The sequence below is a fragment of the Electrona antarctica genome (assembly GCF_951216825.1).
Source record: "Electrona antarctica genome assembly, chromosome: 5".
NCBI classification, from domain to species: Eukaryota; Metazoa; Chordata; class Actinopteri; order Myctophiformes; family Myctophidae; genus Electrona; species Electrona antarctica.
Window position 1 is genome coordinate 20,810,431 of NC_136810.1, and position 12,186 is coordinate 20,822,616.

The window sequence follows — 12,186 nt, forward strand, 5'->3', positions numbered from 1 at the left end:
ACACACAAAACCGACGTCTGGTTTACAAGTTACATCTTGTCCCAACTGTGACAGGCTGAGACCTGGGTACATGCTGGCTCTACACTGGATTTCTTCTGGAGCTGAACATGTTTTACCAGCGGAACCGATGTCCTTGGTGGATTCAATGACTCCACCATCAGGACCAGGAGTGGGTGTGTGAAGATTGATCCAAGCTGACCAGTCACAAGACATTTTACCCCCAGGACAAGATGCTGTTGTCATTGTTGTGGGTGTAGTCGTTGGGGTTGTAGTAACTGTTGTAGTTGGCTCTGTTGTGGTAGGTGTTGTTGTTGGTGTTGTAGTTGTAATTGTAGTGGTTGGAGTTGGAGATGGTAGTGTAGTTGTAGTTTGGGTCGTTGTAGTGACCGTTGCAGTTGTTGTAGGGGATGTCTTTGTAGTCATTGGTGTTGTAGTAACTGTTGTAGTTGTCTCTGTTGTGGTAGGTGTTGTTGTAGTTGGTAGTGGTGTAGTTGTAGGCGTAGCAGTTGTAGATTTTTGACAATGGCAACATTTGACTCTGACCTGATAACTCAAACACTGCTGTGACTGTCCTTGCAGTTTGTTGTAACACACAAAACCGATGTCTGGTTTACAAGTTACATCTTGTCCCAACTCTGACAGGCTGAGACCTGGGTACATGCTGGCTCTACACTGGATTTCTTCTGGAGCTGAACATGTTTTACCAGCGGAACCGATGTCCTTGGTGGATTCAATGACTCCACCATCAGGACCAGGAGTGGGTGTGTGAAGATTGATCCAAGCTGACCAGTCACAAGACATTTTACCCCCAGGACAAGATGCTGTTGTCATTGTTGTGGGTGTAGTCGTTGGGGTTGTAGTAACTGTTGTAGTTGGCTCTGTTGTGGTAGGTGTTGTTGTTGGTGTTGTAGTTGTAATTGTAGTGGTTGGAGTTGGAGATGGTAGTGTAGTTGTAGTTTGTGTCGTTGTAGTGACCGTTGCAGTTGTTGTAGGGGATGTCTTTGTAGTCATTGGTGTTGTAGTAACTGTTGTAGTTGTCTCTGTTGTGGTAGGTGTTGTTGTAGTTGGTAGTGGTGTAGTTGTAGGCGTAGCAGTTGTAGATGTTTGACAATGGCAACATTTGACTCTGACCTGGTAACTCAAACACTGCTGTGACTGTCCTTGCAGTTTGTTGTAACACACAAAACCGACGTCTGGTTTACAAGTTACATCTTGTCCCAACTGTGACAGGCTGAGACCTGGGTACATGCTGGCTCTACACTGGATTTCTTCTGGAGCTGAACATGTTTTACCAGCGGAACCGATGTCCTTGGTGGATTCAATGACTCCACCATCAGGACCAGGAGTGGGTGTGTGAAGATTGATCCAAGCTGACCAGTCACAAGACATTTTACCCCCAGGACAAGATGCTGTTGTCATTGTTGTGGGTGTAGTCGTTGGGGTTGTAGTAACTGTTGTAGTTGGCTCTGTTGTGGTAGGTGTTGTTGTTGGTGTTGTAGTTGTAATTGTAGTGGTTGGAGTTGGAGATGGTAGTGTAGTTGTAGTTTGGGTCGTTGTAGTGACCGTTGCAGTTGTTGTAGGGGATATCTTTGTAGGCATTGGTGTTGTAGTAACTGTTGTAGTTGTCTCTGTTGTGGTAGGTGTTGTTGTAGTTGGTAGTGGTGTAGTTGTAGGCGTAGCAGTTGTAGATTTTTGACAATGGCAACATTTGACTCTGACCTGATAACTCAAACACTGCTGTGACTGTCCTTGCAGTTTGTTGTAACACACAAAACCGATGTCTGGTTTACAAGTTACATCTTGTCCCAACTCTGACAGGCTGAGACCTGGGTACATGCTGGCTCTACACTGGATTTCTTCTGGAGCTGAACATGTTTTACCAGCGGAACCGATGTCCTTGGTGGATTCAATGACTCCACCATCAGGACCAGGAGTGGGTGTGTGAAGATTGATCCAAGCTGACCAGTCACAAGACATTTTACCCCCAGGACAAGATGCTGTTGTCATTGTTGTGGGTGTAGTCGTTGGGGTTGTAGTAACTGTTGTAGTTGGCTCTGTTGTGGTAGGTGTTGTTGTTTGTGTTGTAGTTGTAATTGTAGTGGTTGGAGTTGGAGATGGTAGTGTAGTTGTAGTTTGTGTCGTTGTAGTGACCGTTGCAGTTGTTGTAGGGGATGTCTTTGTAGTCATTGGTGTTGTAGTAACTGTTGTAGTTGTCTCTGTTGTGGTAGGTGTTGTTGTAGTTGGTAGTGGTGTAGTTGTAGGCGTAGCAGTTGTAGATGTTTGACAATGGCAACATTTGACTCTGACCTGGTAACTCAAACACTGCTGTGAAAGTCCTTGCAGTTTGTTGTAACACACAAAACCGACGTCTGGTTTACAAGTTACATCTTGTCCCAACTGTGACAGGCTGAGACCTGGGTACATGCTGGCTCTACACTGGATTTCTTCTGGAGCTGAACATGTTTTACCAGCGGAACCGATGTCCTTGGTGGATTCAATGACTCCACCATCAGGACCAGGAGTGGGTGTGTGAAGATTGATCCAAGGTGACCAGTCACAAGACATTTTACCCCCAGGACAAGATGCTGTTGTCATTGTTGTGGGTGTAGTCGTTGGTGTTGTAGTAACTGTTGTAGTTGGCTCTGTTGTGGTAGGTGTTGTTGTTGGTGTTGTAGTTGTAATTGTAGTGGTTGGAGTTGGAGCTGGTGGTGTAGTTGTAGTTTGGGTCGTTGTAGTGACCGTTGCAGTTGTTGTAGGGGATGTCTTTGTAGTCATTGGTGTTGTAGTAACTGTTGTAGTTGTCTCTGTTGTGGTAGGTGTTGTTGTAGTTGGTAGTGGTGTAGTTGTAGGCGTAGCAGTTGTAGATGTTTGACAATGGCAACATTTGACTCTGACCTGGTAACTCAAACACTGCTGTGAAAGTCCTTGCAGTTTGTTGTAACACACAAAACCGACGTCTGGTTTACAAGTTACATCTTGTCCCAACTGTGACAGGCTGAGACCTGGGTACATGCTGGCTCTACACTGGATTTCTTCTGGAGCTGAACATGTTTTACCAGCGGAACCGATGTCCTTGGTGGACTCAATGACTCCACCATCAGGACCAGGAGTGGGTGTGTGAAGATTGATCCAAGCTGACCAGTCACAAGACATTTTACCCCCAGGACAAGATGCTGTTGTCATTGTTGTGGGTGTAGTCGTTGGTGTTGTAGTAACTGTTGTAGTTGGCTCTGTTGTGGTAGGTGTTGTTGTTGGTGTTGTAGTTGTAATTGTAGTGGTTGGAGTTGGAGCTGGTGGTGTAGTTGTAGTTTGGGTCGTTGTAGTGACCGTTGCAGTGGTTGTAGGGGATGTCTTTGTAGTCATTGGTGTTGTAGTAACTGTTGTAGTTGTCTCTGTTGTGGTAGGTGTTGTTGTAGTTGGTAGTGGTGTAGTTGTAGGCGTAGCAGTTGTAGATGTTTGACAATGGCAACATTTGACTCTGACCTGGTAACTCAAACACTGCTGTGAAAGTCCTTGCAGTTTGTTGTAACACACAAAACCGACGTCTGGTTTACAAGTTACATCTTGTCCCAACTGTGACAGGCTGAGACCTGGGTACATGCTGGCTCTACACTGGATTTCTTCTGGAGCTGAACATGTTTTACCAGCGGAACCGATGTCCTTGGTGGATTCAATGACTCCACCATCAGGACCAGGAGTGGGTGTGTGAAGATTGATCCAAGCTGACCAGTCACAAGACATTTTACCCCCAGGACAAGATGCTGTTGTCATTGTTGTGGGTGTAGTCGTTGGTGTTGTAGTAACTGTTGTAGTTGGCTCTGTTGTGGTAGGTGTTGTTGTTGGTGTTGTAGTTGTAATTGTAGTGGTTGGAGTTGGAGCTGGTGGTGTAGTTGTAGTTTGGGTCGTTGTAGTGACCGTTGCAGTTGTTGTAGGGGATGTCTTTGTAGTCATTGGTGTTGTAGTAACTGTTGTAGTTGTCTCTGTTGTGGTAGGTGTTGTTGTAGTTGGTAGTGGTGTAGTTGTAGGCGTAGCAGTTGTAGATGTTTGACAATGGCAACATTTGACTCTGACCTGATAACTCAAACACTGCTGTGACTGTCCTTGCAGTTTGTTGTAACACACAAAACCGATGTCTGGTTTACAAGTTACATCTTGTCCCAACTCTGACAGGCTGAGACCTGGGTACATGCTGGCTCTACACTGGATTTCTTCTGGAGCTGAACATGTTTTACCAGCGGAACCGATGTCCTTGGTGGATTCAATGACTCCACCATCAGGACCAGGAGTGGGTGTGTGAAGATTGAGCCAAGCTGACCAGTCACAAGACATTTTACCCCCAGGACAAGATGCTGTTGTCATTGTTGTGGGTGTAGTCGTTGTTGTTGTAGTAACAGTTGTAGTTGGCTCTGTTGTGGTAGGTGTTGTTGTTGGTGTTGTAGTTGTAATTGTAGTGGTTGGAGTTGGAGCTGGTGGTGTAGTTGTAGTTTGGGTCGTTGTAGTGACCGTTGCAGTTGTTGTAGGGGATGTCTTTGTAGTCATTGGTGTTGTAGTAACTGTTGTAGTTGTCTCTGTTGTGGTAGGTGTTGTTGTAGTTGGTAGTGGTGTAGTTGTAGGCGTAGCAGTTGTAGATTTTTGACAATGGCAACATTTGACTCTGACCTGATAACTCAAACACTGCTGTGACTGTCCTTGCAGTTTGTTGTAACACACAAAACCGACGTCTGGTTTACAAGTTACATCTTGTCCCAACTCTGACAGGCTGAGACCTGGGTACATGCTGGCTCTACACTGGATTTCTTCTGGAGCTGAACATGTTTTACCAGCGGAACCGATGTCCTTGGTGGATTCAATTACTCCACCATCAGGACCAGGAGTGGGTGTGTGAAGATTGATCCAAGCTGACCAGTCACAAGACATTTTACCCCCAGGACAAGATGCTGTTGTCATTGACGACAACAGAGTTGTTGTTGGTATTGTAGTTGTAATTGTAGTAACTGCTGTAGTTGTCTTTGTTGTGGTAGGTGCTGTTGTAGTAACTGCTGTAGTTGTCTTTGTTGTGGTAGGTGCTGTTGGTTTTGTTGTGGGGCAGTTCACTTTCTTGCAGCACTTCACTTTGATTTCATAGTCTAAACATATGGGGGGAAATTGTTCATTATTCTGGCATAAAAGCCCAACTTTGTTGTTGCATATGACGTTTTGTCCCGTCTGAGATACGGGAACTCCAATTCCATTGGGATACAGAGCCTGGCACTGCACTGCCACCGGTTTCTCACAGATGTCGATTCCATGCTTGATTATATTCTTGATCGTTTCGTTGTCCCCGTTTTTAGGACCAAACGTGGGGTAGTCCACATTGATCCACTTGGACCAGTCGCACACCGTTTCTGTGCAGGGTTCTGTAGTTGTGGTAGGCATTGTTGTTGTTGTTGGTGCTGGTGTAGTTGTTGTTGTAGTGGTTGGAGTTGGAGCTGGTGATGGCGTCGGACAAGCCTCATAGTCACAACAGTAAACCCTGACTTGGTAGTTGAAGCACAAATGCAGCGGGCCCGGCTGGTCCTGATTCCTGCAAGCAGGGATTGAATGATAATTGTTATTACTGTTACAAAAAAACGATACAAAAAACAAAAACAAACAATCAGAATAATCATATCGCGGAAATCGCAATTTGTCGTGAAATTGTCCTACACTGGACCTCAGTTGGCTCTGTACTTGGAGTCTACACAAAATCCCTTTGCCAAACATAGCAGATCTAGATGCTGACAATATATCGTAATGCGATGTGTCGTGAGCTTGAAGATCAGCTAGTTTTTGACTAATGTTCTCCACAGGAACGCTGGGGTACAAGTGGTTGACATAAGTGGCATTTTAATAGTTTTAAGCATATTTGTTTAGTCGTTAATTGCAATTATTTCGCAACAATCGCAACATGACATTTTCACTATGGTCCCATGGATCCATACCTGCAGGTCAGTCCTTTGGCCAGGTCGCACTGCACCACCTGACCGACGCCCTCTATGGTCACATTGGGGAACTTCTCCGCTCTGCATTGGATCTGACTGGGCTTGGCACAGATGTGGTGTCCAGCCGCTCGGATCTTCTGGTAGGTTTCGTCGTCTCCTCCTGGAGTTCCCAGTGTGGGGAAGCTGCTGTCGAACCAGGGAGACCAGGAGCAGGGACTGCACTTTGTTGGTCCTGGGGGAACACACATGCTTTTGGTTAGACATATCATTGGTCCGATATCTCAAACCCTAACCCTAACCTCCCACGGGGCAGCACACCTAAACCTAACCTTAACCCTCTTCCAACCCTTAACGCACCCAATGCTATGTCTAACCAAAGTATGCCTCCCCACAATTGCAGGTGTTTGTTATCAGTTACCTGTGGCAACACTGTTGTTGTGTAGTTTGAAGGAAAACCATTTGTTTTTTACCTTATATTCATATAATTGGTCCTCACTAATAATGCTCATTATACGAATGCACCAGTTCTGTCTACTCTTATCATTGACATCATCGGCAGGCGGGTTTTGTCAATTAATTTTAATTTCCAATTTATTTTGGTAGGCCAGTTTCTGAACAGCCCACACAACAGCCCAACCAATGAAACCACTCCCACCACCAACGAGAGTGACCGAGTAGACAGGAACGGTGCCATCCTATAATGAGCATTAGAGGACAACGCATAATCGCATAATGGTTTGAAGGTTGAAAATGAGAAAAGTGCTCCTTAGACTATAGTAAGAATGTGTCATACCTGGTGAGGTTTTTGTGAAGTCAAACGTGGTGGAGACTGTAGTGGTCGGTGATGGAGTTGTTGGGCATGGGGAGACCGTCCTCTGAGTGGTGCCATTGGAGCCACAGACAGCTGTGATACAGTTACCATGTCCATCTGTGGTGTTGTACAGGGTCTGGCCGGGGTGATATCTTTTGTGGTTGTATGTACAATAGCACTCTGTAATGCGGAAAACACGTTTTATTTTTTATCAATAGCTTGTTTTAGGCACTTTCAACCAGCCCTATCCCCGTTTTCCGAAATGTCCACAACAACATCAAAAGATGCAAATTGCTTTTCAGAGATTTTGGACGGTAATAGGGCTCAAGTGGTTATGCCGCACGCACACGCACACACACACACACACACACACACACACACACACACACACACACACACACACACACACACACACACACACAGTTTGCTATTTGTAGTAATGCGTCCATACCTTGAGCATCATAATGGCATTTGATGGTCGAGGAATCACAGATGCTACAGGAGAAGGAAAACAAAACAACAACAACAACAAAACATTAAAGGTGTGTTTTCATATTTGATTATTGGATGTGTCAAGCAGCCAGAATTGGCCTATCAGTCCTAAATGGGTTAAGACGTACCATGTCTGGCAGTTCTCTGTGGTCGGCACATTGTCACCGTTGTTGTAGTGTTTCCTGTCTTGGTCGTAGCAGCCGCATTGTTCTCTCGCCACACATTTCATGGAGTCCTCGTCAAAGTAGGATTGGTCAGGAGGACATTTTGGATAGCAACCTGTTTAGGACGACAAGACACAAGAGTCAATCATCCGCCAATAATCGGATTCGAAATGTAGCCTATGTTTACTTCTCTTGGCTTTGTCTCTTTGTTTCTCCTGCACTCTCTCGTCGCTCTCCGACCAGCTCTCTCTGTCTCTCAACGCCGTAGAGAGAGACAGAGAGAGAGAGAGAGCACCCACTGGCACACACAATACCTTCTAGATTACATATATAGGCCTACTGTACCTTGTAAATGACTTGACTTGGACTGTAAACAGTGCACATACGTTATATTGTTTAAACTAAATTCTAAAGGAGGTATATATTAGAAAGGACATACTATATACAACTTGAACTTTATTTATAGAGCACATTTAAAACAACCAGGATTGACCAAAGTGCTGTACGGATAAGAAGCAAAACAATCAAAGCAAGAAACAAGATATGTCACACATGTATATTATATGTGCAAAATAAAGAATAAATATCATAATGACATGATATAAATTACCTTCCAGAGGAGGTATCTGTGAGGAGCAGGCTCCTGAGGGATTCCGACAGGTCTTCTGACAAGGAGATCCACATGGTTTGTAATGCCACTCACAGCCACCGGGAGGGTTGTAGTAGTCACAGAACAGAGCTGAAAAACATCATCAATGTATTGACCTGAATGTTTAGAATGGCTATTTAAATAGTAAGGCTATTTAACCTATGCTGGGCAGGAACCCCTTTTGGTGTTTCAAGCATTATGTTATGCTTTAGCTATTGAAAAATAGCAGATTCTTGACATAAAATATTGAGCACCACTGATATAGAAACATAGGTATTTCAGAAAACTGTCAGGATTTAGAAGATATTTTTTTAAATTTCGACGTCAGGTCTAAATGGGTTAAATCAGTGTGGTGGGGTACTCACGGCAGATTCTGGGAGTTCTCCATGCGATGCATGCGCCGGCTTCATTGCATGCTTCAGCGTAGGCAGCCACAGCCGTGCAGAAACACTCGCAGTCTCCACCGCTGTCGCAGGCGCACGAGTCAAACACACATGCGTCATAGTACGGAGTGGGATCCACCTGCAGACCACAAAAATCTTCATTTTTAGTCTCGTTAAGATATATACCGGAAGATGCAACTAGATATGACGGCTTAAATGGTTAATTCATACTGTACTTGCCACAGAACTGTAGTGGAGTCAAAAGTACAATACATGTATTTGTCTTTGAAATGTATTGGAATGAAAGTCATAAATATCCAAAAATGAAATACTCAAGTACAGATTAAAAAAAAGGTTCAATATTTTCGAAACAAACACACAGACGTAAAGGGTGTTCAATAGCACTGATTTATGCCAATAAAAAATGGAGTTATGAGGTTTCCTCCCGACATCAACGATATAATGTGTGGGGCCCTTGACATGAAAATGTATAAGAACCACTGACATACTGTAGAAACATAGGTTTTTTCTGAAAACTGTCAGGATTTAGAAGACATTTGTAGAATCGTCCTCGGGTCTAAAATGGGTTAAGGACGGGAACCCCTTTTGGTGTTTTAACTAAGCATTATGTTATACTTTAGCTATTGAAAAATAGCTGATCTACAAGCTCATAGCGCGCCACCGAGTGGCGCGCTACGAGCTTGTAGGTCTGCTATTTTTGAAAAATCGTGAAAATGTGGCACAAATATTTGAATATAATATTCTTTCAGAGCAAACGTTTTTTTTTTTTTGACGTCAGGCCTAAATGGGTTAAGTAAATATCACTGCAGACGTACCACGGAGTGGCAGGAGGAGAAGACGCTGCTCTGGATCAGACTGCATTGTTTCTGGGCCCAGGACGCCCTGTAGGGGTTGACGGAACACGGGCTCCTCTTCGCCACGGCATCCGGACAGCTGCTGGAACACTTCCAGCTGTTCCCGAACGTCGGCGGGCTCACCACCACCGCATGGCTCCTGGTGGCAAAGTCGTTGTTGGCGTCGCCGTCGTAGTTACCGCACAGACCGCACAAATGGCCCTGCATGGTGGGAGAATTATTATATTAATTATTATTATTTAACCAGTAAACAAAACAAAGGGCAGGATCGAGGCAGATACGGTAGACAATTCCACAAAAGAAGAAAGCCATGTGACTATAACAGACAGGTCAAAGAAAATACAAATAATACAATAATAAAAAAGGGGACCACACGTCTAAACAGGGCTTCTGCTGTATTTTTATGGAAATAACAAAAACATATATGGAGTTTGCACAAAAACTAATTGCATCCACTGTTGCAAAGGTGCAATCCACTGCAAATCCAAGGTGCATCCACTGCAAATGTGACAATAAGGTTGATACATGACACAGTTTTAATTATAGGCTATTTGAAAAATATTAACTACTGTAGCAACTGTACCTTATACTGACTACTAGGTGGAATACTGTACCTTATATGATGGAGTGATCTTGATGAAGATGCTGGTCTTCTTGTCCCACATGAGGATGAGTCCGTTGTCAGCCTGGACCACCAGATAGATTCCTACGGAACTGATGTGGAACGGGACCGTCTGGTTCCTGTTGCTCTGGACCAACTGGTAGTTCCCCTCACTTAGCTGCAACTCTGAGTTCTAAGCACACAAGTATAATACAAAGGTTGCACATATAATTAATATCATTCATAATATGATTGTTGATGTTGTTTTACTTTCAGAGACAAATGTGTATTGTTGTTGTTTTTTTTACCCCCAGGAAGATCTTGATGGACTTGGAGCAGGTGGTTCCTGTGGTTCCACAGGGAACGTTCTCAGTGATCACTCTGAAGCTCCCACTGGCCTGTTGACTGCCACAGTAGTCCTGGAGAACATCACAGAACATTATAGAGCATGACAGAACATCTGAAGCTTCTGCTGACTGCCACAGTAGTCCTGGAGAACATCACAGAACATTATAGAACATGACAGAACATCTGAAGCTTCTGCTGACTGCCACAGTAGTCCTGGGGTAGAACATTAGAAACATTAGGGATCATTGGAAAACATTAGGGATCATTGGAACACATTAGGGGACATTAGAGAACATTGGAAAACATTAGGGGACATTAGAGAACATTGGAAAACATTAGGGTACATTAGAGAACATTGGAAAACATTAGGGGACATTAGGGGACATTAGAGAACATTGGAAAACATTAGGGGACATTGTTTTTTTTAATGCATTTAACAAACATCCACCTTTACACAAACACACATATCACTATATATGTACATATATTCACTGTTAGAGTACATTCATTTATTCTGTATACCTGTGCGAGAGTATATTCACAGCTGCCCTCAAAGTTGAAGCGTTTTCCGTCAAACGTGATGTAATGTCCGTCGCCGTAGACTGAGCACGTTCCATGACACAGATTACTGGAACACTGCCACCTGCGGTCCTTACAGGTACTGCACATTGGAGGAAGAAGAAGAAGATTATGATAATAATATTAAAATGTGTTTTCATTGTGATAGGAAGGAAGCTTAAAGTCTACAATTTTATTGATCCGAGCCGTCGATTGATTGATCGTTAAAACAAGTGTTACATAGCTCTATGTTCCCATAGTAATGATTTCTAGACATAGGCGTTCTGTTCAAAAACATTAATAAGCTGAAGACCAATTTCATCCAACCAGGAGAGATAACTCTATACAGCGTGAAATAATAAATGTGAAATTGGAAGTGCGTGCGTTGCGTGTGTGTCTTACCAGGTGTTACAGTCCACCTTGATATTGGCTCCCGGCTGATAGGGGGCGCCGTTGTGGATGCATGGACACTCGGCCGGCTTTATGCAACCTCCTTTACCGTCCGACACCAACTCAGATGGACACACGCACCCAGACGCACACTCTGTGCTCACCTGAAGGTTCAAACACATCATGAATCGATCATGAATTTACAGCAATCAACTGGACAATGGGTCAAATACATTTTGGTAACAATGTCCATGTCTATAATGCATTAAAACACATACTTATAGGCATTATAAGTATTCTGACCGCATCACTGCCCGCATCACTGCCGCGCCAATTATCGTGGTAAAGCACACCCTCACGTGCAAAATGTATGCGTGTGTGTGTGTGTGTGTGTGTGCGTGCGTGCGTGCGTGCGTGCGTGCGTGCGTGCGTGCGTGCGTGCGTGCGTGCGTGCGTGCGTGCGTGCGTGCGTGTGCGTGTGTGTGTGCCTGCATGCATGCCTGCGTGTACGTACACAGTCCATGTCCATAGTGTGACAGCTTTTCTGACATTCAGATCCTTTGGTTCCGGGTTCCACACTGGAACAGTTGAAGAACACGGTGGGCGCGCTGCATGCTACAAGAGTACAAAAAACACACCTGTTATTATTCACTCATTTATTTCTGTTATTTTCATCGCTGTCGGGTGGACACCTCATGAGTCTTTTTATTATTATTATTAGTATTATTATTATTAGTAGTAGTAGTAGTAGTAATAAAGTAATATACAGTATCAGACCAACAAGCAACAACAACAACTCAGTGCAAGGCATTGTGAGCTTGCAAATCGGCTATTTTCACTACTTTGGTTTTGTAAGATGAAGGAGGGCATTGATGTACGACAAAATGTAACAAGTTGAAATATGGACATGCCAAAGTTTCTGCCCGACAGCAACGTTTTATTCGTTTATTTGACA

At 44.0% G+C, this 12,186-nt stretch overlaps 2 protein-coding genes across 2 annotated transcripts in view; both read right to left on the bottom strand.

Annotated features, from left to right (window-relative positions):
- The window catches only part of LOC306922902 (mucin-2-like), a 138,175-nt gene that overhangs the window by 98,429 nt on the left and 27,560 nt on the right, over positions 1-12,186 (bottom strand). The gene's annotated exons all lie outside the window — the stretch shown is intronic.
- The window catches only part of LOC306923186 (uncharacterized protein), a gene marked incomplete at its 5' end in the record, with an annotated part of 49,905 nt that overhangs the window by 21,919 nt on the left and 15,800 nt on the right, over positions 1-12,186 (bottom strand). Inside the window, 20 exons of the mRNA XM_079501214.1 lie at positions 219-572; positions 807-1,160; positions 1,395-1,748; positions 1,983-2,336; positions 2,571-2,924; positions 3,159-3,512; positions 3,747-4,100; positions 4,335-4,654; positions 5,095-5,563; positions 5,961-6,192; positions 7,223-7,266; positions 7,392-7,542; positions 8,038-8,166; positions 8,442-8,598; positions 9,296-9,535; positions 9,949-10,128; positions 10,244-10,354; positions 10,806-10,944; positions 11,244-11,395; positions 11,746-11,846. Of these exons, the coding sequence (XP_079357340.1) occupies positions 219-572; positions 807-1,160; positions 1,395-1,748; positions 1,983-2,336; positions 2,571-2,924; positions 3,159-3,512; positions 3,747-4,100; positions 4,335-4,654; positions 5,095-5,563; positions 5,961-6,192; positions 7,223-7,266; positions 7,392-7,542; positions 8,038-8,166; positions 8,442-8,598; positions 9,296-9,535; positions 9,949-10,128; positions 10,244-10,354; positions 10,806-10,944; positions 11,244-11,395; positions 11,746-11,846 (4,903 nt within the window). The remainder of the gene's footprint in view (positions 1-218; positions 573-806; positions 1,161-1,394; positions 1,749-1,982; positions 2,337-2,570; positions 2,925-3,158; positions 3,513-3,746; positions 4,101-4,334; positions 4,655-5,094; positions 5,564-5,960; positions 6,193-7,222; positions 7,267-7,391; positions 7,543-8,037; positions 8,167-8,441; positions 8,599-9,295; positions 9,536-9,948; positions 10,129-10,243; positions 10,355-10,805; positions 10,945-11,243; positions 11,396-11,745; positions 11,847-12,186) is intronic.